This window comes from Ictalurus furcatus, chromosome 5 (assembly GCF_023375685.1).
Source record: "Ictalurus furcatus strain D&B chromosome 5, Billie_1.0, whole genome shotgun sequence".
In the NCBI taxonomy this organism is placed as follows: domain Eukaryota; kingdom Metazoa; phylum Chordata; class Actinopteri; order Siluriformes; family Ictaluridae; genus Ictalurus; species Ictalurus furcatus.
In genome coordinates, this window is record NC_071259.1 from 29,600,437 (window position 1) to 29,624,147 (window position 23,711).

Here is a 23,711-nt window from a genome sequence, read left to right on the forward strand (position 1 = left end):
CTTAATATTTTATTACTAAATAAAATACTCATTAAAAAAAAGAAATATCCACATTAAAACGTTAATAATGAAAGCGGTTTACTTCCGGTTTCCGGTTTAGCGCCCCGCTAAACTACAATACGAGTTCCGGTGAAAAGGAATTGAAAACATTTCGGTATAGAAAATAAAGAACAGCCTATATAAAACAAAGTACGCGTTAAATAAAACTGTACCGGATTTATTCACGTTATATAAAGTTAAGATTACATTTTTAAATATTTTTTTTTTCAAACGCATAATTAGGTCTTCCTGCTTCCGGAAAGCGCACAACACATTCAAAGTCCCTGTGCGATTTGGAATAAATGATCATTTTATTAGTAAACTAAATATTTTATAATATATATATTTCCTACAAGTAACAGATAGCATTATGGACGTTCTTTACCCTCCATGGCAGGGTGTTTTTTTGTTTGTTTTTTACAGTCAGGGACCCTTTTAACTGACTCTCAGATTTCTTCCATAATCAACAAATTTTTTTCAAATTAGCCACATTATTTAAACAACGTACAGTCATATTGTGACTATGTGTTGGAGCCAGAGTTTAATTTCTGATCTTCTGAACTCAGATGCATGTTTGTACGAAATGAACTCAACTTCTGTATATTAGTATACACACACAAATCAAAGCCAGGCTCGGCGTATTACACACCCCAGGGTGAAGTTCTCAACTCCAAAATCTTTATTAAACATGTATTCATGCGTCCAAAAGCTTTTTATTCAGGTAAAAAAAAAATGTTTAGCACCATCTACAGGTTAATCACGGAAATGTAACTGGATAAAATCTAATAAATGTTGAACTCTAATATTCTTTTCAGGTAAATTCTCACACACACACACACACACACACACACACACACACACACAAATACAGACATCATGTAAGGCAGCTTAGTGTTATAAAAATTAAAAACATCTTTAAATGATGGATACAAAACAGACAAGTGTACAGTAAAAAGCTTGAGACGTGCTTCCCGAGATGAATATAAAGTTGATGCGTATCACATGAAATCAGCTCCAAAAAAAAATCTGCATAAAAATTATACAGCTTCCTTTTTTCCTCTGCTGATAAAAATCGTAAAAGATCGTATTAATGTATTTTAAAACATACTCTATCAAATTCCAGTTTTTTTTTATATAGTCTTGTGTCTTCACTATTAAGTGTAAAAAAAATTTTCATATACATATAAAAAGTTTAAGCTTCTGTTTCAGCAGCTGAAACCTCTAATTGTTTATGTAAAAGCGATGAGAAAAAAACCCTCATCTTTTAAGATGTCATTACAACATAAAAAAAATAATATTTGTTTTAATTGAACTATTCTACAGTTTATAGTGTTACAAGCTGGAAATGACCAGGTTCAGTATTTCTGGCCATTTTGTGTAGATTTGTTATATATAATCAAAATGTGGAAAAGATCAAGGGGGTGAATACTTATGCAAGTCACTGCACATATACAAATATATATATATTATAGGCTATATAGCCTTTTTTTTTAAAAAAAAGCAAAGTGTAATTGTAAAAACAGAAAAAGTACAGTAAATGTTAGAGAACAAACTTCTAGTACATTCTGTAGTGCTCCAGGAAGAAATATCTTTGTTATATAAAAAGTTTAAGAAATGTTATTTGAAGTAGCATCCGAAGACCTTCATTCCCATCCCCTTCTCTCTTCATATTTTAGCTTCCTTTCTCCTTTTCTAGGCTCCTAGAATAAACAGGAACAAAGACAGAATCACATCAACAAAAACACCACTCAATCCTGTTCACAGCAAATGTTAGTTCACAGAGAGATTATCGGCGCGACGTCCGAGACGCTTCATCACTCTTCAGTAAAAACTCACCATCTCTGCACGAATCCAAACTGTGGTTTTGCGTAAACGTATTTACGTACCTGTGTCCAATCTGCTCCTTGCGAAACTCCTCAGCAGGCCCACTTCAGCACAATAACGAGTCCGAATAGACTTCTGTTAATTATGTTTATTATGCCATGAATGACAGAGATCTGGCAACACCCAGGTGACTAAACCCACCGTGGAGGATCTCGTCTCAGGGATTTTAATGAACTTAAACTTGTCGGGAATCAGCGTCTTTTACTATTTAGCTGAATCCAGGATTCGTCAAACACAAATACTGTGTGTTGTAATTTGAGCTCGATTTCCTCGAGTTTCACAGCCAAGGTCAGGAATTAAGGCTCGGTATAAGATCTGGCTTTGGGGTTTCTCATACATTTAAAGACGTGTGTAATTTTTAGTGTTCGTATATGATAGGATCTTTGAAACAGGCAGGATTTTCCTTCACACTTTACTGTACTGTACCGTATTGTGACTTCTTTTCTCTTCACACGAACCATAAAGACCTTCACGTGTAAGGCTCAGATAAGAAACCAGGACATGATCACTATCTGTTTATTATCAGCCTCAAGAAAGAGGCCACTAAAAAGAAATAAAAGCCAACACGGGGCTTTACAGAATATTTACAAAATGCCAGACACATTAAAGAAATGGAGGAATTTAAATTAAAAATAATAATAATAATAATAATAATAAAAACACCACAAAGGTCAACAGTTGCATGTGAATTGTTTTCCACATAAACATAACCTCACTGGATGTGAATAAGAAAGTCATAGACATGCGGTTAATTTCACAGTTAGTTCACAAACCTCCAGCCGGACGCTTAACCAATCAGGGAGCGAGACATTTCAACCTCACGTCTGAAGAGGAAGGGTTAATGAAAAACCGTCTCGCTTGTACCACCTCGGTGTTCAGAATACAGCACGTGATCATGTCGTGAGACGATCACGCACAAAGCTCACACGTGTTCCTCTGAAACCTTCATAAACATCTAACGAGGACGTTAAGGAAAGATTAGTACGGAGGTGAGACGTGAAGACGTGCACACGGGGCTAGATTCACTAACGCACACAGCTTTTTAAAGTAAATCATCATCATCATCGTGTATATGGGTCCAAGACGAGACGTCTTCCAGCTCATTAATATCGCGCATAATTCATTCATTCATTCAATTACGTGATATTTACTGTGGTTTCTTAAAAGTGTTATCTGAAAGGGGGAAAAAAATGAAATTGTATTGTCATTGAGGAAAATGTTAATATTAAAACAAACAAACAAAAAGAACGAAAGAAAAACATTTTTAAGTACACATTCATCTCTGGGGCATTTTATTCATTTGAGATTTATTTATTTATTTATTCATTCATTCATTCATTCATTCATTGCTGTTTCCTCTTTGACTCGTATACATTAAGGTCCGAAAGATAAAGTCCTCCACTTTTTTTTATTATTTTTTTTAATTTCATCTGTTAGTAAAAGTACAAACCTTTTATTTCATGTTGATACTTCATATCTGTTCAGAAATCCTGCTATGAAGTGAAAATATATATCTGTTTACTTTATGCTCTATTACTCAGCTGTCCACTTTATATCATTAAGAGCAAAAGTTTGTGCACCCCATGACTTTCAAAAGGCTGTACTTCACAAAACTAGAACTCCGCAAAAAAAAAAAAAAATGATGAGCGTATCCTGAAACAAAATGACAAAAAATAAGGCAAAATAAACATCATAAATAAAATTCAAATTTATTAAAAAAAATAAATTTTTTGATCTTCAGACCTGATCTGAAGATGGGCAACTAGAAGAATATAATATCAGAGATATACGCTGCGTTCACGCCATGTTGTTATTACTAGAGGACACTCCGGACGTTCTACTCGGAGCTGTTCACGTCCTCGGACTCGGAATTAAACGAATCCGTGCGAGATGTTGACAACCGTAAAATAACATTAAACTGTATTGTGTCTTTGTTTCTTTATTTTCAAATTAACCTTGCATTATTACGACATTAATAATAGTCAATTATATGAATTATCACGAGATAGCCACTCAAATTGGCACCGGCTTCAGCAGTAAACCGGCAGTGTTTCCACATGGCGTTGCAGTAGTCAGGTGCTCTCAGAAAATTACTAGTTAACATGTTGTAGTTACGAGCTATACGAGGACGTGAAGGTGTTTTTTTGGGGTTTTATTTAACACAAGTCGGAACCTCGTAATTACGACATGGCGTGGACGCAGCTATAGCTACTCGGAGGATTCGAGAGGCAGTTATAAAGGCAAACTGTCACGCAAAAAATGTTTACGTTATTCGAAAGTATCAGACAGGTGGACGGAAACCTTTTAACAGATATCACGTGATATAGAGGAACGGCTGTGAAACCCAAACACGCTGTTGGTAGAAATCCGTGCGATTGTGTCTCAAGGGCGCGCAAACTTTTGCACTCAACTGTATCGTTTGTTATAATACAGCGCTGTTTAATTCTCCAATCTGATTAGTCAGAAGATGTTTTAAAAACAGTATCTGGTTTTGTTTTAGGTGCTTTGTTGAACATTTATGGAAGGAGTCTATTGAAAGTGTCAGCTTTGCAGTGGCAGCAGCTGCATCACACCGCTCCATCTAAACTGTTGATTAGTTTCCTAGAACAGCACTAACTAACTGTATTTGTTTTTCCTAACTGATGAAATAAGCGAGTTGTTGATGTCGGACTCGACGTTTCGGACTGCGGAGTAATCACACAGTGGGTAACGGCCTCAGTAAAGCAGACCCTCACAGGCGGAGTATGGCTTTAGTGAATCCTCTGTTCCCTGAAAATCCAGGCTCTCTCTCTCGCTCTCTCACACGCACACACTTTAGCTGCCTGAAGTCACTGACTGTTTTTTCCTTCCTTTTTTTTTTTTTTTTTTTTTTTAAGACCCCAAACGGATACAACGACAGGTTTAAAAACAAACTTAGACCTGTTTAATTCCAGTGAATTTTCCCTCGACAATCAATAAACTGATATAAACTCATCCGTGGCTGTCATGTACAGCTTTAACAGCCTCGGAGAAAAAGAAAAGAATAAAACGAATCATTTCACAACAAGGAAATTAGCATTCTTTGTGAAATAAAAAAAAAAAAAAAATGGGGGGGGGGGCTTCAGATGTATAAAAAGCAGCTTCATGTCCCAGATAAGTCTCTATAATATAATATAATATAATATAATATAATATAATATAGATATATTACTATGCTGTAAATCCCAACAAAAAGGTCATAAAACCTTTTCGATAGAAATCATAACCAAACCCCACACACACATTTTGTCCAACACCCCAACCCATCACCATTACGTCACTAAAACATGTGCTTATGCGCTCAAAAAAATATAAATATAACATTTCATCTGTTAAATCTGCTCAAACGTCTTGTTTCGCTCTGATGTGAGAACAGATTTGGCATGTTTGTATCAAATATTTGCACAAAAAAAAAAAACAACCCTTTTTAACATTTTGTAACATCACTGAAACATCGACTCATTTTGTCTAAGCAGGAAAGAAAGAAAATAAGGAGAATAAAGTCTTTATATTATTTACACGTGTCATTGTTTTGACGTTACTGTACAGTCACAAGTGCATTGAGAAAGGCACAGCATTAGCCATTTGTTAGCACTAGTGAAGCAAATATGAACACACACACACACACACACGCACACTCACTCACGTGCGCACACACTCACGCAGAGGATAGGTGTGATTTTTCTGAGATAGGACCCACAGAGTTCACCAGTGTATATTAAGAGAGTTTTACGTTTCGTGGAAAGCTGATGAAAAGATTCTTGGCTTTTGACAGTCGAAAATTTTGGAACCCTTTGTGTCTCAAGATTCGAAATTATTCGTGCAGTACACATTTAGTGCCGTGTACCCTGTAACTCACTGGGGTAGGAGGGGATGCAACTATGAATTCCTATTCGTAACCTCATGACGGTCTCCTCAACCCAGAGTTCAGCAAGTGACGTCAAATCAACATGGCTGCTCACGGCACGAACAGTACACAAAGTAGCGCTTCCATCCATCCATCCATCCATCTTCTATACCGCTTACTCCTTTTCAGGGTCACGCGGAACCTGGAGCCTATCCCAGGGAGCATGGGGCACAAGGCGGGGTACACCCTGGACAGGGTGCCAATCCATCGCAGGGCACAATCACATTCACATTCACACATTCACACACTACGGACACTTTGGACATGCCAATCAGCCTACCATGCATGTCTTTGGACTGGGGGAGGAAACCGGAGTACCCGGAGGAAACCCCCGCAGCACGGGGAGAACATGCAAACTCCACACACACAGGGCCACGGTGGGAATCGAACCCCCGACCCTGGAGGTGTGAGGCAAATGTGCTAACCACTAAGCCAATATTGTGCTCTCTCTCTCTCTCTCTCACATACATATATACATATACATATACATATACATATATATATATATATAATGTACACACACACACACCACAATTTATTTAAAGTGAAGAAGCGCTACTTTGTGTACTGTCACTTGCTGAACTCGGGGTTGATGAGACCGTCATGAGGTTACGTTTTAGAGTTAAGTATTCGCTTTAGATCAAATCGACATAGACATACACCGCTTGTTGTTTTGAGGAGGTAAATACACATCACTCATCTAGCTAGCTAGCTAGCTAACAAAAGGCGAACAAAATGTCCCCCCCCCCCCACACAGCTAGCTTGAAAACGAAGTAATTCCGAGTTTCGGCTTCCTGCTTCAGAGTTAAGTCGAACGCAGCACAGAAATTACGTTAAGAAACGAAAAATACCTTACCGTTTCTATAGTAACAGCTCGTTCACAACAGACTTGTCTGGCAGACGATAACAATTTACCTTTATTTACCAAGCGGAAAAAGTGCCAGTCGGTATGGTGAAGCTTTTGCTGTGTGTTTATTTAACGTACATCATGAGGAAAGAAGAGTTCAAAAACTCTTGACTGTCAGTGTATCAGTTACATGTTGGTCGCAAACCTTGGTGGTGTGGCACTGATTGCAAGTGGGCACTGTTTTTAAAAAAAATATGATAATAAAATCCAATGAGTGTTAGCTTCATGAGTAGATTGTACAGCCTAACTTGCATTGTACATTTATTATAGACTCGACTGATTCCCAGAATTCCCAACGTTGTAGTGCAACAGCAAGAACGATACTACTGATTAGTATTATAGCGAAACGTACTGTAGGTGCACAGGCGGAGCGTACGGAGCTTGCAGCGAAACACCACACTACTCCGTTTCATCCGGTTTCAGTAAACTCACAGTGTTACGTTAAGAATATTCCTACACGTGGTTCGCGTTACTCAGAGCTTTTGCGGAGTTTACCGCTTCCAAATCAATCATTCTCGAGCCCTTAATAAGCCGAATCAGGTGTGTTACAGGAGCGTACGCACTTTACTCAAACCGGCAGCTCGAGTCTGAGGAGCTACTGAGAAGTTCATTACTAATTAGTACTTGGTAATTCTTTCTAAATGTGGGTTATTTAGATCTGCTTTGGGCAGTTTTGAAACAGCGCACACTATTAAGTGCTGTTACATTTCAAATCAGAATCCACGGAAATCCTGAGGCCACGTTACGAGACGGGATGTCATCGTAAGAGCGCCGCACGTCTTGAACAGTGCGGCCTTCGAGACGGGAAAAGCCAAAAAAAAAAAAAAAAAAAAAGTGAATTTTTTTTAAATAAATAAATAAATAAATAAAATTTTCAAAAAGGAGAAAGAAAGAAAGACATGATCCTAATTGAAGAAGTGAAAATAATGATGGGGAAGAGTATAGTGTTTTCTTGTATGTATGCATGCATGTATGCAGGGTTGAAATCCACATTCGTTTGTTTCACCCGCCACGCACTATTCGCTATATGCACTGTGCGTCGTTACTATGACAACCGGTGGATATGCGAGTGTGTTGGGATATAACTCAAATATTAAATAAATAAATAAAGCAGATTTGGGCTCCAGAGTGGTGCAACAGATGAGCGCTCATCTTCAACACCATCACTGAGAGACTCGAAGTGAATCTGAATCCTGACGATGGCCGGGTGACAAGGAAGCAAACGTTGCAGTGCTTTGTGGGAGGGAGGGACGGAGGGAGGGATACCCTGGCAATTACAGGGTTAGTGACCAATCGTAAGCATCTGTGAGCTCTTGTATTTGGAAGAGGGCAGAGAGCGCCTTCCTCAAGCTGCCCTGTGAAGATGCGACTGGCCGGCTTCACGTACCTGGAGTCACGTCTTAAGCCACGTGTTCACCCTTCCTGGTTTGAAGTCGACCAAACTGGGAGAAAATTGGCTGTCTGAACACAGCCATACTACGTGTGCAAAAGTTTGTGCACACCTGACAAATCACCTGACCACCATCTGTGCTCGTTGAACATCCTGTTCCAGATTTACTCCCCTCTTTTTGCTGTTATAATACGCTCCATTCTTCTGGGAAGGCTTTCCACTAGATTTTGGGGCGTGGCTGTGGGGATTTGTGTTCATTCAGCTACAAGAGCGTTAGTGGGGTCAGGCACTGACGTTGGACGAGGTCTGGGGGTGCACATCATCCCAAAGGTGTTCAATGGGGTTGAGTCAGGGCTCTGTGCAAGACACTCGAGTTCTTCCACTCCAACCTTGGCGCACCACGTCTTCATGGAGCTCACACTGTGCACAGGAACACTGTTACGCTGGAGCAGGTTTGGGCCTCTTGGTTCCAGGACAGGAAACTGTAACGCCACAGCCTACAAAGACATCCTATATAACTGTGTGCTTCCAACTTCGTGGTAACAGTTTGGAGAAGAACCACATATGTTCCACATCACATATGGGTGTGATGGTCAGGTTCTGCATACTTTTGGCTCCCATACTGTTTTTCATTTCAGCACTGCTCTGGGATTAGATATGAAAAGAAAACAATTAGCCCTCAAGGCAAATTAACATCATCTAACGTGTGTATGAAGTCGGGGGTCCTTCGGATCATCGTTTGGACGGTTCTACAAATCCGTATCGGTGGCGATCTTGCTGACAGAGCACTGATAACGTCTCTCTGTAGGGCGCTAATCAGCGGCGGAAAGTTCCGTGTATCTGCGTGCATGTGCGTCTACGCATGCCGTTCATTCATAGAGCGCGATTATGCTCAATCGGATGGATTTCTCAGTCGGGATTTAAAACAGCTCAAATCACCTGGGATACGAGTTCTTAAACAGCGTGGCCTGTTTCATTATATCAGGAAAGCTATATAGAGAGAGATCATTTAATCACAGTTTTTAATACCGGCATTGGGCCGTGTTCACAAGGAATTGATGTCTTCATTAACAAAATGCATCCACTTCACGTTTTTCATTCGCTAACTATTTAGCCTTTTTTAAACCTAATTTGTACTAAATATTTGTTTCTTCCCCTATATACATAAATAAGCTATAATTTCCTTCTGTAACCATTTCATTATTAGTATTTTATCTTTGTTTTTGCTGGTGTTTTATTAGCCTCCCCCCCCCCCCGGCTAACATGTATATAATAAATAAAAATAATAAATAAAAAAAAGCATGTAATGGAATGATTGAAGTGTCATAAATGATGATTATTAATCTCATTATATGTATTGCTGGTAGGCATGAGCCATGTTTGTGGATGCAGATGGATATGAAGTGAAATCTACACACAAATGTGGACAGCGTGCAGAGCCCAGACTCGCCGTTAGCTGCACTTAGATATGTTTAACGCTGGATCATCGAGCTGGGAACGTGAGCGGACAAGCCCCACTGCTTCGTCTTCTTCAAAAGTGACGTGAACGGCCGAAGCCTGGCCAAGACCAGACCTATTGGCTGTAGTGAGAATTATTCTTCAAAGCATCATTCCCACTGGAGATTTTTCTTTTTTGACGAATACAAAAAAATATATATATATTTATGTATATATATATATACACATGCTTTCATATCATTCAGGCCTTCGTATAAAGACGAAATGCAGGACTAGAATATCATCATCATTAGAATAATATCGTGTTTCAGGGCTTTATAGCATAGGAATGTTAAGAAATGTTAACTTCCCCGCGAAGCTCTGTAATGCTACTACAAACGGCACACAGTGGGGCTGCTACATCCGCACTGAACATCGCTTGCCGCGTTAATCTACATGCACTCGGTTTTAGACAGGCCGTTAGACATCCTAAAAGAAGATAAAGAGAACCCAATTAAACAAATGCGACAAAAATACTATACTTGGTCATTAATTTCTTTATTGAGGAAAATGATCCAAATATTACACATCAGTGAGGGGCAAAATTATGTGAACCTTTGCTTTCGGTATCTGGTGTGTCCCCATTGTGCAGCAATAGACGCAACTAAACGTTTCCGGTAACTGTCGATCAGTCCTGCGTGTCTGCTTTGGAGGAATTGCGGTCCTTCAGGTCCTTCCACAACATTTCTATTGCACTGAGGTCAAGACTTTGACCTTTGAAAACACCCGACTCTAATTTCACCTTCAAATTAACAGCTAATCCTAGACGTTCACATACTTTTGCCACTCACAGAGATGTCATATTGGATCATTTTCCTCAATGAATACATGACCGAGTATAATATTTTCCGTCTAATTGGGTTCTCTAAGAGAACTTCCCGTTATCTACTTTTAGGACTTGTGTGAAAATCTGATATTTTAGGGTCATGATTGTGCAGAAAGATGGAACATTCTAAAGGGCACACAAACTTTCAAGCACCCCTGGTGTCTATTCATTTTATTTTATTTTATTTTATTTTATTTATTTATTTATTTGTGTGAGGAGTCTCAGCCAAAAGAACTCCAACATCAGCATCTAGGGCTATTTAATACGCTGTATGTACCACAGGAGAGAACGTTAGGCGCTTGTGCAGATGTTCTATACAGCTGGATCGTGACAAATTTTACTGATGAATTTCAACAACTGCCCTTAGACTTCAATTATAAAGTTCGTTCCGAGTAAGTTAATTTCAGTTCTTGTTGAAAAACACGTTGAGTTAAGTGTAGAATGGTGTTTAAGGCATACGGGGGGGAAACAGCAAACCTGTAAGTAATAATACGCCACCTCTAGGTTTTGTGCTTTACACGAATAATCTGACAATTAGCATAATTACGGTTAAAAAAAAATTTTTAAAAATCTCGCCCATTGAGTCACGACCCAACCCTGATGTGGCCGAGCCTTTTCTTGGCCCCTGATGCTACTGCCGTGGTTTTATTGCAAACACACCTGATCTTGTTAATCGAGATTTTTGTGAGGATTATAGCCTGGTGTGTAGGATTAGATTTCATAGATTAGATTTAATTGAGTAGGACTCAGCAAATAATAAAAGCGCTCGCACTATGACTGTGCACACACAGACGCCCCGTTGTAACCCGTGAGAAGAGAGAGCAGACGCTACAAAAAAAAAAAGAAAGATAGAAAGAAAGAAAGAAAAATCAACCCAAAAGCAGCAGAAAGAAGAGGATTAGAAATCCGAGTTAAAGAGGGATTACTGGAAAAGAAAGTCATGAAGGGTGAGGGAGAGAAAATGTTGCCAGCAAAGGTTCATTTCACCAGCACTGACTTTGGAAGGAACCCGTCCGTCTGCGAGGAAGAGGAGGACGAGGAAGAGGAAGGGAAGGAGTCGGCGCCGGTGGGCGGAGCCGCAGCTTTGGGTAGACTGTACATGTAGACGGCGCCGATGACGAGGCCAGCGCCGAGCGTGAACAGGACGTCCACGTGGAAACCGAAGAGGTAGACGGACGTGACCGTAGACACCACGATGGAGAAGGAGGTTGCGAAGCCCTTGAGGATGTTATCGGCGTATTTGACCACCACGGCCACCAGAAGGCCGCCGAACGCCTGGTTGAAAATCACGCCCCATACCGTGGGCGTGTAGCCGAACAGGAAGCCCTGCTCGGCGATCTGCGCGCCGTCGTTCCACCACAGGGCGAGCAGGCCAAGGAGCGTCCCGAAGAGCCCCAGCTGCACGTTTCGGAGCCAGAGTGAGGCGCTGCTTCCTTTCAGGATCTTCTCAAAGTAAACGCCTGCGAAGCCCGACGACAGGCAAGACACGATCACGGCCAGCAGGCCCTTCACGTAGCTCTGAGAGCCGGCCGAGACGATGGCCTCCTTCTTCTTGCTGCCGTCCTGCTCCAGCTGGACGATGGCCACACCGGCGAACAAGAGGAGCAGAGAGATCCACTGGACACGGGACAGGCTCTTCCTCAGCATGAGCACCGAGAACAGCGCTGTCGTTAATATCTTCAGCTGATAGGTTACCTACACACACGCACAGAGACAGAAAGAACACGAGTGGAGAAGAGTAGACCAAAATTGCGAGCGATTACGAAATTATCTTCATCGTTATTATTGTTATAAACATGTGCAAATGTGCTCTGATGCATATATTGAAAGCCATTACCACCATGATTATTGATGCATGTGATTATTGATGCATTATTGAAGCTGTGCAAAAAAAAAAAAAAAAAAAAAAACAAACCCCAGGACATCCTGAAGTATTTTATTTCTTTAACAAAACGACCTCATGTGGTTTTATCCATTTATAGGTACATGTCATGGTGTGGAACGTCTGCTAAACAACTTATACCTGATATTACTTATGTAGTACTTATGTAAGTCAAAAACACAGCTTGCCATGCTTCTGAGGGAAGAAAAAAAAAACAAAACAAAACTCCTCTATACTGAAACCTTTCCTGACTGTTACAACGTGCCAACGCTGAAAACTCAATGCTAAACGCTAACGAAAAATATCCCCCCAGAAAACGACACCATATCAGGAATTACAATTTTAAACAACGTATTTATTTAGCATTCCCGTAAGGAGTCTCCAGTGTGAGAGCTTAGAGGCAGAGGTAAAAGGTACATCAAGCAACAACAACAACAACAATTTTTAACGTTACTGGTGATAATAACAGTGAATCACACCACCTCCGCATCGATTCGTTTCGTAACAGCATGCCCGGTCATGTTTGACGAGATCAGTCAAGAACGATAATTGACCATTAACTATAATTTAACGAAACAATACACCGTGAACCAAGAACGTCAGTTCTAAAGCATGACGCTCCTCGAAAGAAAGTGAAGAAGAAAGCCAGTGACTGCTTACCTGGAACGTGGCAGCTGGTAAATTCGAGATGGCCACATACTGCAGGTTGTTCTGTAGCGTGTAGATAAGCGACGGAACCGCCAACTTCAGCGTGTCCCAATACTGCACCACTATAGAGTCGTACAGCAAGGCTACAAAGTCCCTGATGTTTCCTGCGCAGAAACAGACGGAGCGTTCAGCACTGAATCCAGCCCTGAATCTACAATTTCCCCCTGTTACATCGGTTTAGAGAATTTCAGACAGGGGTACACAGGAGGCGCTGAAAATTTGAGAGGTTAAAATGTTAGCAACGTTTGTGTGAGGATCTACTGGAAAAATCTGGTAATAGGAGAGGATTTATTATTATTATTTATTTTACTAAGAGCGAGGACTCAACCTGGCGTACAATGTGGTCAAAAAAAAAGACCAAGCATTATTTCAATTTTATATACACAGTCATGTGTAAAAATAAGTACACCCCATGGAAATTGTTGGCGCTTTTTTTTTTGTTGCATATTTGGACAAGCAAACGTTTGATCCTCTTTGAAACGGCGCCTATTAATAAAAGGTGATACACAATCAGATGACACAAAATTGACATTTTGTAGTACATTTCACAATTTAAATGAACAAGAAACAGATCAGTCACATGGAAAAAGTAAGTACACCCCTACACACCTCATCACACCTTCAAAGCTACAAAATTGTTCAAGATTGGGTGCCAGTGATTAGGACCTGTTTAGGGAGTGCAGGTGGAACCGGTCTTATTTATACCGCTTTCATATCTAGTGTCTGGCGTACTGTTCTCTTTGCTATTGAAGTGTTTGTGGTCATCATGCCAAGATTTAAAGAGTTCTGTAAGGCTTTCAGGAAAAAATAAAAAAAAGTTGTGGATGCCTAGGAGTCTGGCAAGGGATTTAAAAAAAAACAAAGGGAACACCAGACAATAGATATGAGAGTAGTATAACTAAGACCGGTTCCACCTGCACTCCCTAAGCAGCTTCTAATCTCTGACTATGTTTACATGGACAGCAGTAATGTAATTATTGACCTTATTCTGAATAAGACAATATTCTGATTAAGGTGTTTACATGAGTAGCTTTTAGAATACTCCTTTCATGTTCAGGTTTTACATGTTATAGAACATAGAGCGATTAACGGCACACGTCATTACGTCCCCATGTCATGCCGTCCCTCCAGAATTTCACGTATTAACATACAGTTCGTCTTCGTTATGGGACCGTAAACAGCTTTGGGTGTTTCATTTTTCATTTTATGAAAGCTTCAAGTGCAGTTAATTATTTGTCATGCTATACGTGCTAATAGACGACTGCTTGAAGCCGTGGGCTGCGTCCCAAACCACATACTTACCAACTGTATAGCAGCTGAAACGCATGTATTACACCTACTATACAGTAGGTAAGTACGCGGTTTCGAACGCAGCCTTGCGTTCTGAAAACTCCCACACGACGTTAATAGCGTGATTAAGGTGTGTACATGTCTGTAATGCACTTCCACAATGCGAGTAAAATAGGAATACTCCACATGTATTAATACGTATTCGAGTATGACTTTAGCCGGAATAAGGTCATCAATAATCGCTGTTTACATGCTAGTTTCTTAATCAGAGTATCGTCTTAATCGGGTTAATATTGGATTTATTGTTGTCCATGTAAACGTACTGACTGATTCTAATTGTATGGGTTTGAAGGTGTGATAAACGTAAGGGTGTACTTACTTTTTCCAAGTGACTGATCTGTTTTTTGTTCATTTACATTGTGAAAATTACTACAAAATGTCAATTATGTGTCATTTGACAGAGTGTATCACCTTTATTAATAGGCACCGTTTCAGATATGATCAAATATTTCCGCGTCCAAATGGGTCAAAAGCTAACAAATTTCCATGGGGTGTACTTATTTTTTTTCCCCCCCACATGACTGTACAGAATCCTGCAGAATCTTTCTACACAATAGATTTAGGCATATCCATTTACATAAGCTTATGGGACATCCCATTCCAAAACCATGGGCATTAATAAGGGGTTGCTCTCCCGTTGTATTTATAAACAGCCTCCAATCTTCTGGGAGGGCTTTCACGATTTTGGAGTTGTGTCTGTGGGAATTTGTGGCCATTCAGTCAAAAGAGCATGGTATATATATATATTATACCTCTCCCGGTCTAGCAACGGAAGAGGTTGCGAGACAAAACTAGACTCCTACAATCCTACGCTTGACCTTCTCAAGGTTTCTTTTTTTTAATTACTAAACTTCCCAGAATTTCCTTATTCAGCTTCTTTTGGTCGACGATGAAGGTCTTTAACTGGCAAAAACATGAAATAGGGTGTGCATTAGCGCACAGGATGACAGTAATTCACTTATTCCATGTCGAAATGACGGTGGTAACTTCCTAGTTTAGCTAATAATCAGCACTAACAGACAAAATGAACCAGATTGCAAAAGCACACTGAAGTAGCTGGAATCATCTAGAACAAGCCTGGTTTGACGACGATGACGTTACACTTTGTTTATCTGGACTGCACTTTAGAAAATGTTTTTAAGAACATGAGTCATGGTTGCGCCAGCTGATTATTAAGTCTTCAAAAAATATGTCACGTCATTATATTTATTATGTACTTATCAGGGCCATATTTTCAGGATGTAACTATATTCACCCTTATCCTTTCTCGCATTCGTTTCAGTACGCGGTTTATCTTGGATATCAGGGTTGCGGTGGAGCTGGAACCTGTCCCAGGAACACTGGGTGTGAGAGGAAAACGTACACGAACAAGACACACTCGTACATTTTCTGGAAAAAACTGCCTAAAAAAAAAAAAAAAATTATCCCTAATTTTCCCCCCAAAACACTTCTGGAATATTTCCAGACTTCTTCAGACATCTCAAGAACCAGAACGAGGACACACCTCTCTTCTGGAACAGGATGACGATGAGGCAGGTGAAGACCTTCAGGACCTCAGCCATGACCACAGCGGACGTGGTGAAGAAGCGGTCTCCCGGCAACGTCCGCACGTAACGGATGCTGAGGATGAGCGAGGCATTCTGGATCACCAATACAGTCAAACTGATGTACTTCAACTTCCTGTTCGCTGCAGAGGGACAAACAAAAGAGACGGTAAAATTACGTCCAAACTGTAACCGATCAAATTTAAGGATGTTCTCAACATCAGTCAATCGTCTCCTAATGTCAGTGCTGATGGAGCGTTGTGGCCGTGACCGTCATAAATTAAACCTTCAAGCACCTTTTAAACAGAAGTCTAAACACATAAGACTTTTGGGACAATCAGAACACGAATAAGGACAGCACAATAAAGTACAATGGCTCAGATACCTGTATTAAGCAAGCAATAAAACACTTGGGGCAGTGCTGTTATAGAAAAACAATCGACAACGGAGTGGTGTGACGTGACGTTAACAGAGTTACTACAGGTACCACCGCCCAAAGATGATCGTGTTCCTGTAAGAGCACATCCTGAAGTGTTTTAATTCTCTTATACAACAGAAATTCCCCAATGTTAACCATTTTTAAGAACAACATGTCTTGTATTTTTTAGTTACATTCAATGCTGTGGAACATTAGTCATCACTTACCTTAATAACTTACAAATAGCGACACAGGAGATACAATACTTTTTCCCGGCTGAGAATGGTCTGCTGGGTCAGGGTTAGGCCTCTAGAGGCGAAATAAAACTATCACTGACCAGATTCGGTGTGTTATTTGAAGTGTTTTTTGTTCCTTTTGGACGTCTCTATTTTTATGTTATTTGCAGTGTAACTTTTCAATCTTTTATTTACTTTAAAACTTACTCATAGTTAATATATATATTAATATTTTACATTAAATGTACAGTACATTTTCATGGTAAAGTTCAGCAATATTTTACTTAATATTTATATTACATATCTCTATTATTATATGTAATATTTCGTGTTATGTTTTCTATCAGTATCAACTTTTAAAAACTATCGGTTGATTAATGGCTTATCAGCAGGTACAGCCCGACGTTTCAATTATTAGTCTCTGTAAAATCCACTCTCTACTCCTGAGTGATGTGGTGAGATGAGATGTACAACACGTGGAGTCTGGAGTGTGTTATTCTACTTATGATGCCAGACTGATTAATCCATTCATTTTTATTTTTAACCCGTAAACACTTACTGTCTGTATAATTCATACATGTAGGCCTTAAACACCAGTATTTACGGTGTCAGTCATATTGGTTCTCCTGATTTGTTGTTGCCATAGTATCCGAAGCACGAGCTGTAAAGAGACAGCCCTCTTCCGGAAAAAGGGCGGGGAGAAGCAGCTCATTTGCATTTAAAGAGAGACGCGTGAAAATGGCATGTTTTTGCTTCCACCCAAAAAGGGGCGCTTGCAGCACGGTATAATAAATGCAGTACTTTGAGCTGAAAGGTCACAGACACATTCTGGGGACACCCGAGACTCGTAAAAAGGCGCACGATTCGGTCCTCTTTAAAATAAAAGTCTCCTAACGAAAAAACTTCACCACATAAACGATTTTCTTTCTTAGACACATTTTTAAACCGTTTATCATTAGTCTCCGATTTGTGCGCGGCTTCCGCCATATGAGTCCCTGTGTAGAATCTGTTGCTATAGAAACGACAACGTACTAGAACGAGCGCGTTAATAACATCAATCCGTGGTTCACGTCACGGCCAGAACTTCTGTCCGAGCTGCGCTGTTACACAAAACTAATAACGACCAATCGGATTCGAGAATTTAACCACGCTGTGGAGTGATATGTTTTAATCCATATACGGAGCGTCCGCCGTACCGTGTTCGCCGTTACCATGGAAACGTATATAAACATATTTCAAAGTTTGCATTAATATGAACCTGAGAGTTACCTTATAGGCAGAACTACTGTCCGAGCTGTAAATAAATGAATAAATAAATAAATAAAATATATTAATCAAAACCTTCTGCTCAATCAGACGTGAGAAGCAAACGGTGCAATAGATATTAAACAAATATCACTATCCGTCATTTCATTTATTTAAAAAAACAAGAACAACTAAATCTATTTACAAAAGACTAGTCTCAAAAGTTTTCGGTAATCCTTATCCTGAATAATCCTAACTAACACGCAGGCTTGTTCGGTCTTAAACGCACCACCGACAAGGATGTTTGCTCACTCCACCCTGCCAACGTACACACACACTAACAATCCATGCCTTTATACACACTCTGAGCAGTCAGGCACTCCACCCAACACACACACATACACGCACACACACTTGTCCTCAGCAAATACGACTGTACAGTGGAGAAATACAGCAAGTACGAACACCATGATGCTTCGGGAGATTTTAATAATATGTAGGTTTGCTATAAAACCTACCAGCTGACTGCAGTGATGCGTCATGTTCTGATGAAAAGCCACGATTACAACAATATTAGTTTACTTTACAGGGGAAAAGGAGGAAATGTTAGTAACTGTAATCTACTGTGAGTAACAGATTATAAAAAGTACTGATGAGACCCGTCATGCTCTCGGAAATGCAACGTTCACACGTACAGCGAATTTACACATTCACCCGTCTCTGTACTTTGAAGTTGCCAGTAGACGGAGAGAGCGAGAGAGAGAGAGAGAGAGAGAGAGAGAGAGAGAGAGAGCGTTTGTCTATAAAATTCACCAGTGCATCATATACTACAAGATGAAGGAGAAGCCGTGTGCGCTCCATCATCGTGGCAATCCATCTGTGGCGAAAGCGTCCGGGTCCACGAAACAATTCAGGCTCGCAGGCAGCGTGGCGGATCACGGATCGGGTGCGCTCTACTGCCTTCACTCTCGGTGGTAGTCGCTGCACCAATTCGCTCCAAATTTGCATAAAAGTTAAGTTATTTTCTCAGCTTTGTCGCGTCGCTGGACCCGCCGACATCTGGTCGCCAACGTACGCTGTCGTACGTGTCACCGGAAGTCACCAGCTCTCGTTGAAAATGAACGGTCTCCGGTCACTTAGACGCGCGTGTGAATTATATACATAATCAGTTCAGAGTATCAGTCAGTACTGAACCAGAACTGACGTCTTATTGACTTATGCTGACGTAAACGATGTGACGGAGCTGTGGCGTGAACCCAGGACGCGGCTACTGCACCCATGATGTTCCACCTTGTCAGAGGGTCTGATCGGTGAAGCCGGCGTTATGCTGGGTGCGATTACAGCAGTCTTTTAAGATTATTACTTCTCAAATTGTACAAAAAGCTCCAAATACAATGCTATAAAGAGGCTGTGGCAGTGTGAACCCCGTGTGTTCCCCGTGATGACGCGCGTCGAACGATAAACCTGCGATTAAAGAAAGACTACGCCATTGGTCAGTGGGGAATATTCTCCATGAGATATTCTTCTAACCGAGCGTCATGTCCATTACGACGTTTCATTGTGAGATCTGTAGCTGGCCCGCGAGTCTGGAATCTTCTAGAACTAAGAGCACACATGGAAGTGCAGGAAATGTCCAGGATAAGTCAAGATATTCTGACTGCGCTGTCGTGTGGGTCTCCGTCTCACTCAATATCGCCCACGCGAGCTGGCAGCACACCTGTTCCCTACAGGTCACCTGATCCTCAAGGATCACTAATTAACGGCAGGAGTCTTCACCATCGTTCAGGTCACACAAGGAACTTCAAACAAACATGCTTCTCATGCCAGCAACTAAGGTTTCAGAAGAATGTGATAAAACGCCCGTCGTTAACACCGTTAAAGGAAAGCGAACTGGCGTTAAAGGTGGTCTGACCTGCTCCACCTGATTCTCCACAAAAGCGACAAAGACTACGGCGTGAAAAATTTCCCGCCGTAACCTGCGTTTAAAAGGTAATAAATCTGAATTCATCAGCGAGTATTCTTCAAACTCTAATTAAACATGTTCAAGACATGTGTTCTCTCAATTCGCATTCTGAAAATGGGATCTCATCCAGAAAGCTTTTCCTTTCCCCGTCATATCTGATTCATCATAAGACTAACATTAAAACCGATCTCGAATGACACGGGACACCTGGGATAAACGTAACTACTGATACGGAATAAGAAATAAGAAATAAAGTGACCGTAAGAGACGATGACATGGCGGGCGCGCAGGCAGACTGAACGGATAAGGGAACATCTCCGACTGGAAATCAAAAAAAGGATCTTCAAGAAAAGGTCAACCGTATTATAAGTTAACGTTTTCTGACTTCACCGATAAACGTAAAGATTTCAACATCGGACGTAATGACGAGTGCTGTCAATCGAGCCGTGTTCTAGAACATGAAAGGAATACTCTAAAAGCGACTCATGTAAACACTTGAAATCAGAATATTCATCAGCATAAAAACTTCATCCGGTTCATAATACGTTCGACTAAATCTAAACTCTGGAAAACAAGAGCTAGAATGACTTTAAACTAAATCTTTATATCCAGCGATGTTTTGAAAAGACATTCAGAAGGAATTAAGACGAATAAAAACCCAACACATCCTGGTTTAAAGACCCAATGTGAATGTAACTGGTACAATGAGTATGGCTGTACTGTAAAATTGTACATTTTTGCATAAATTTCAAATAATATATATACACTGAACAATAATATATACATATTTTAATAAATCAAATAAAGGGGGAAAAAAAAACCCAGCAGGATTTCTTTCCCCCATGTGCAATTTGAGAATATTTGAAAATGTTTCTGCACAAGTTGATCCTATTTCTATGATATATTTTGGGATACAGCTTAAAAGGTATTTATGATATTTGGATTCACGAGCAATTGATTTCTAGCCTTCGTGCCAAAGATTAAAACAGTTAACGTTGAATGTTTTGTGGATTAATTATTATTTACTGAAAAGAACGAATCGAGTTCATATTTCGGTTCAAGCCAAGAAAGAAACACCGAAACGTAAAGATGTTTCCAGGTTGTTGTTGTTGTTGTTGTTTTCTTTTCGAAAAGGCAGTGTTTCGACCATCTTGATTTGGAAAAGGCGTGCGGATAAAGCTTGAGTTTTCTAAACTTGATTCTTTTAAAAGTTGAACTTCAAACCCTGGGAGACAACTTATACATTCAGCTCAGCTACACTAAATCCTCACTGATGTACTAACTGACAGAAATGCTTTTAAAAGTTTAAACGATTTGTAAAAATGTTCAATTCAGGCTGTATTGCCATTGACATTTCTGAGTCTTTTCAGTGTCTAGAGTCGGTTCAGTTAAATGATTCGTTCACCACTTAGTTCAACTGCATCCTACTTATGTTGTGTTACATTATATTGAGCCCGTATTCAGAATAATTGTTTTTCACATTAAGCCAAATACAGCCTACTACTGCATGCAGTGAATCCCTGGAAATCTTTGTGAATCAAATGAACACGAACTGTCACTGACTCAGGAGTGAATCTTTGTAGTACCACTACAGCCTGAATTGAACATTTTACAAATCCTTTCAACTTTAAAAAGCATCTATTGTCAGTTAGAGCGAGAGGAAAGTAACAAGGCGGGGTGAGAAACACAAACACTAAACATGCTGCTAAACATTTAAGGTCAGTTGTTATATTTCGAGCAGGTAAGAAGCCATTACCATCAGTGTGTCTGCGTGAAGGAGTCTTGTGTTCACCTGCCGAGGCTGGACCCTGGTTACCTGCTGCCATGTTGGCACTGACGTCTAAATCCCCGGACTGACTGTCACAGCTAACAGCACCTACTGTGGCTTTTCCCGGGCTAACCGTTAGCCACAAGCTAACTAAATTAATCCCGATGGATTCACTTCATAATGAAAAGTTGTCTAAATGCTCCGTGACATTTTCCAAAACTAAAAAAAAAAAAAGAACACACACAGGCAAAGACTGTAAAGACGCACACTAGTGCTTCCGGCGAAAGCGTCGATGGATACGTCATATTCTTTCTTCTTCGTTGGTGTTTAATATATGGAGGTTTGGCGAAAAACCTGTAGGACGCATTACCGCCACCAAGCGGCCTGGAGGGAGAAACACATTAAAAATACAGACTTCTGAATATATCCACCTTTTTTTTTATTAATAATAACATCTTACATCTTTACATTACATTACATTAGGAATTGAGTATGTGTGTGTGTGTGTGTGTGGTTGTCTGAGAGTGAGGAAGAGAAAACATACTAGTGGGAGGGATGGGCACACCAAATTGTTGAGACCCCCCAGGCGTCCCGCATCCCCCACTTTGAAAACCACTGCCGTAGAGTACTGTACCTGGGTTGGTCGACAAGTCTCCATCCATACATCCATACATTTTTTATACTGCTTATCCTACAGGATCACTGGGAACCTGGAGCCTATCCCAGGGAGCATGGGGCACAACGTGGGGTACACCCTGGACGCGGTGCCAATCCATCGCAGGGCACACTCACATACACATTCACACACACATTCATACACTACGGACACTTTGGACGTGCCAATCAGACTACCATACATGTGTTTGGACTGGGGGAGGAAACCGGCGTACCCGGGTATCCAATCCATCACATGGCACAATCACACACATATTCTCATATACAACAGACAATTTGGAAATGCCAATCAGCCGACTGTATGTGTCTTTGGATTGGAGGAAGAAACCGGAGTACCCAGAGGAAACCCCCAAACCACGGGGAGAACAAGCAGACAAATGCAGTGATGCATTTGACAACATGTGTTCGGACAATTGTGGGAGACAAAGTGCACAAGAGACAGTACAATAAAATGGACAGAACAATAAATGCATACAATGGGACAAGAGTATAAATACAACAAAGAGCATTATAATGGTGTAGTGGGTGGTGTGTGGTTAGGGCATAATCACCACTAGCAGCATAGAAGTCCTTGAGTTTTAGAAATAAAATGACAGTGATGTAACTGGTAAGGGATACTCATTTCTATGCACTTATTTGAAACTGTGTGTCCTGATCCTGATCCTGATCTGTGTCCCCTGAGTCAGTGAATCCTTTTGCTCAACAATGAGATTCGCGCTTGTTCAGCAGGTAAGTGTTTGAATCAGAGAATCTTTTCGTCATTACGTCTTTTTAAATATTTTTTATCTGTCTGTGTGTTTCCCCCCCAATATCAGTGAGTCGTGTAAGTTGTATTTCCAACTGCATGTTCGCTGAACTTTCAGTCAGTGATTCGTTTTGGTCCAAAGATTCACTCCTGAGTCAGTGAGAGTTCGTGATCATTTGATTCACAAAGATTTCCAGGGTTTCACTGCATGCAGTAGTAGTCTGTATTTGGCTTAATGTGGAAAAACAATTATTCTGAATACAGACTACGGGCTCAATATAATGTACCACAACATACAGATGGTGGAACTGAACTGACTGGTGAACGAATCATTTAACTGAGCCGACTCAACTGACTCTAGACGCTGAAAAGATTCAGAAATTGTCATCTCTTGCTTAATGGACGCTAGGTGGAAGCAGTGCTCATCATTCTAATGGCGTCTCTCCAGTTCATGTGGTGCAGATAATCCTTCATTTCCCAGAGTCGTTTGAATATTTATAGCAACCTGGGTTTAGACAGAAACAATGTGATCAGATCAGGGCTGTGAGGAAGTGTATTAGTGTTTCTGCACTGATTACAGCCTCACTCCAATGTGTTTGAAATAAACTGCAATTTCCCAAAACCACAGAGGCATAAAGATCACTGTTTATCATTATCATTAAATGATTGGACTCGAAACCGTAATGACTGGAGACTAAACTGAAATGAT

The 23,711-nt window shown here is 40.4% G+C and overlaps 1 protein-coding gene across 1 annotated transcript; it reads right to left on the bottom strand.

Moving 5' to 3' along the window:
- Nucleotides 1-695: 695 nt before the first annotated feature.
- Nucleotides 696-21,941, bottom strand: slc35a2 (solute carrier family 35 member 2). Its single transcript, XM_053625657.1, has 5 exons — nucleotides 21,571-21,941; nucleotides 15,913-16,095; nucleotides 13,011-13,162; nucleotides 11,466-12,163; nucleotides 696-1,739 (listed from the first exon to the last, which is right to left on the bottom strand). Exons 1-5 carry the CDS (start codon nucleotides 21,638-21,640, stop codon nucleotides 1,712-1,714), a joined length of 1,131 nt encoding a protein of 376 aa, XP_053481632.1. The 5' UTR covers nucleotides 21,641-21,941; the 3' UTR covers nucleotides 696-1,711.
- Nucleotides 21,942-23,711: the final 1,770 nt, after the last annotated feature.

Bases quoted from the DNA above. Each gene is read 5' to 3' on its own strand.
- slc35a2 (XM_053625657.1), bottom strand. From the start codon at position 21,640: ATGGCAGCAGGTAACCAGGGTCCAGCCTCGGCAGGTGAACACAAGACT. The intron at 13,163-15,912 runs GTGTGTCCTCGT...GTTTCTGCGCAG, and splicing joins CATCCTGTTCCAGAAGAGAG to GAAACATCAGGGACTTTGTA. The intron at 1,740-11,465 runs GTCAGTGCTGGT...TGTTTATTCTAG, and splicing joins ACGGACGGGTTCCTTCCAAA to GAGCCTAGAAAAGGAGAAAG.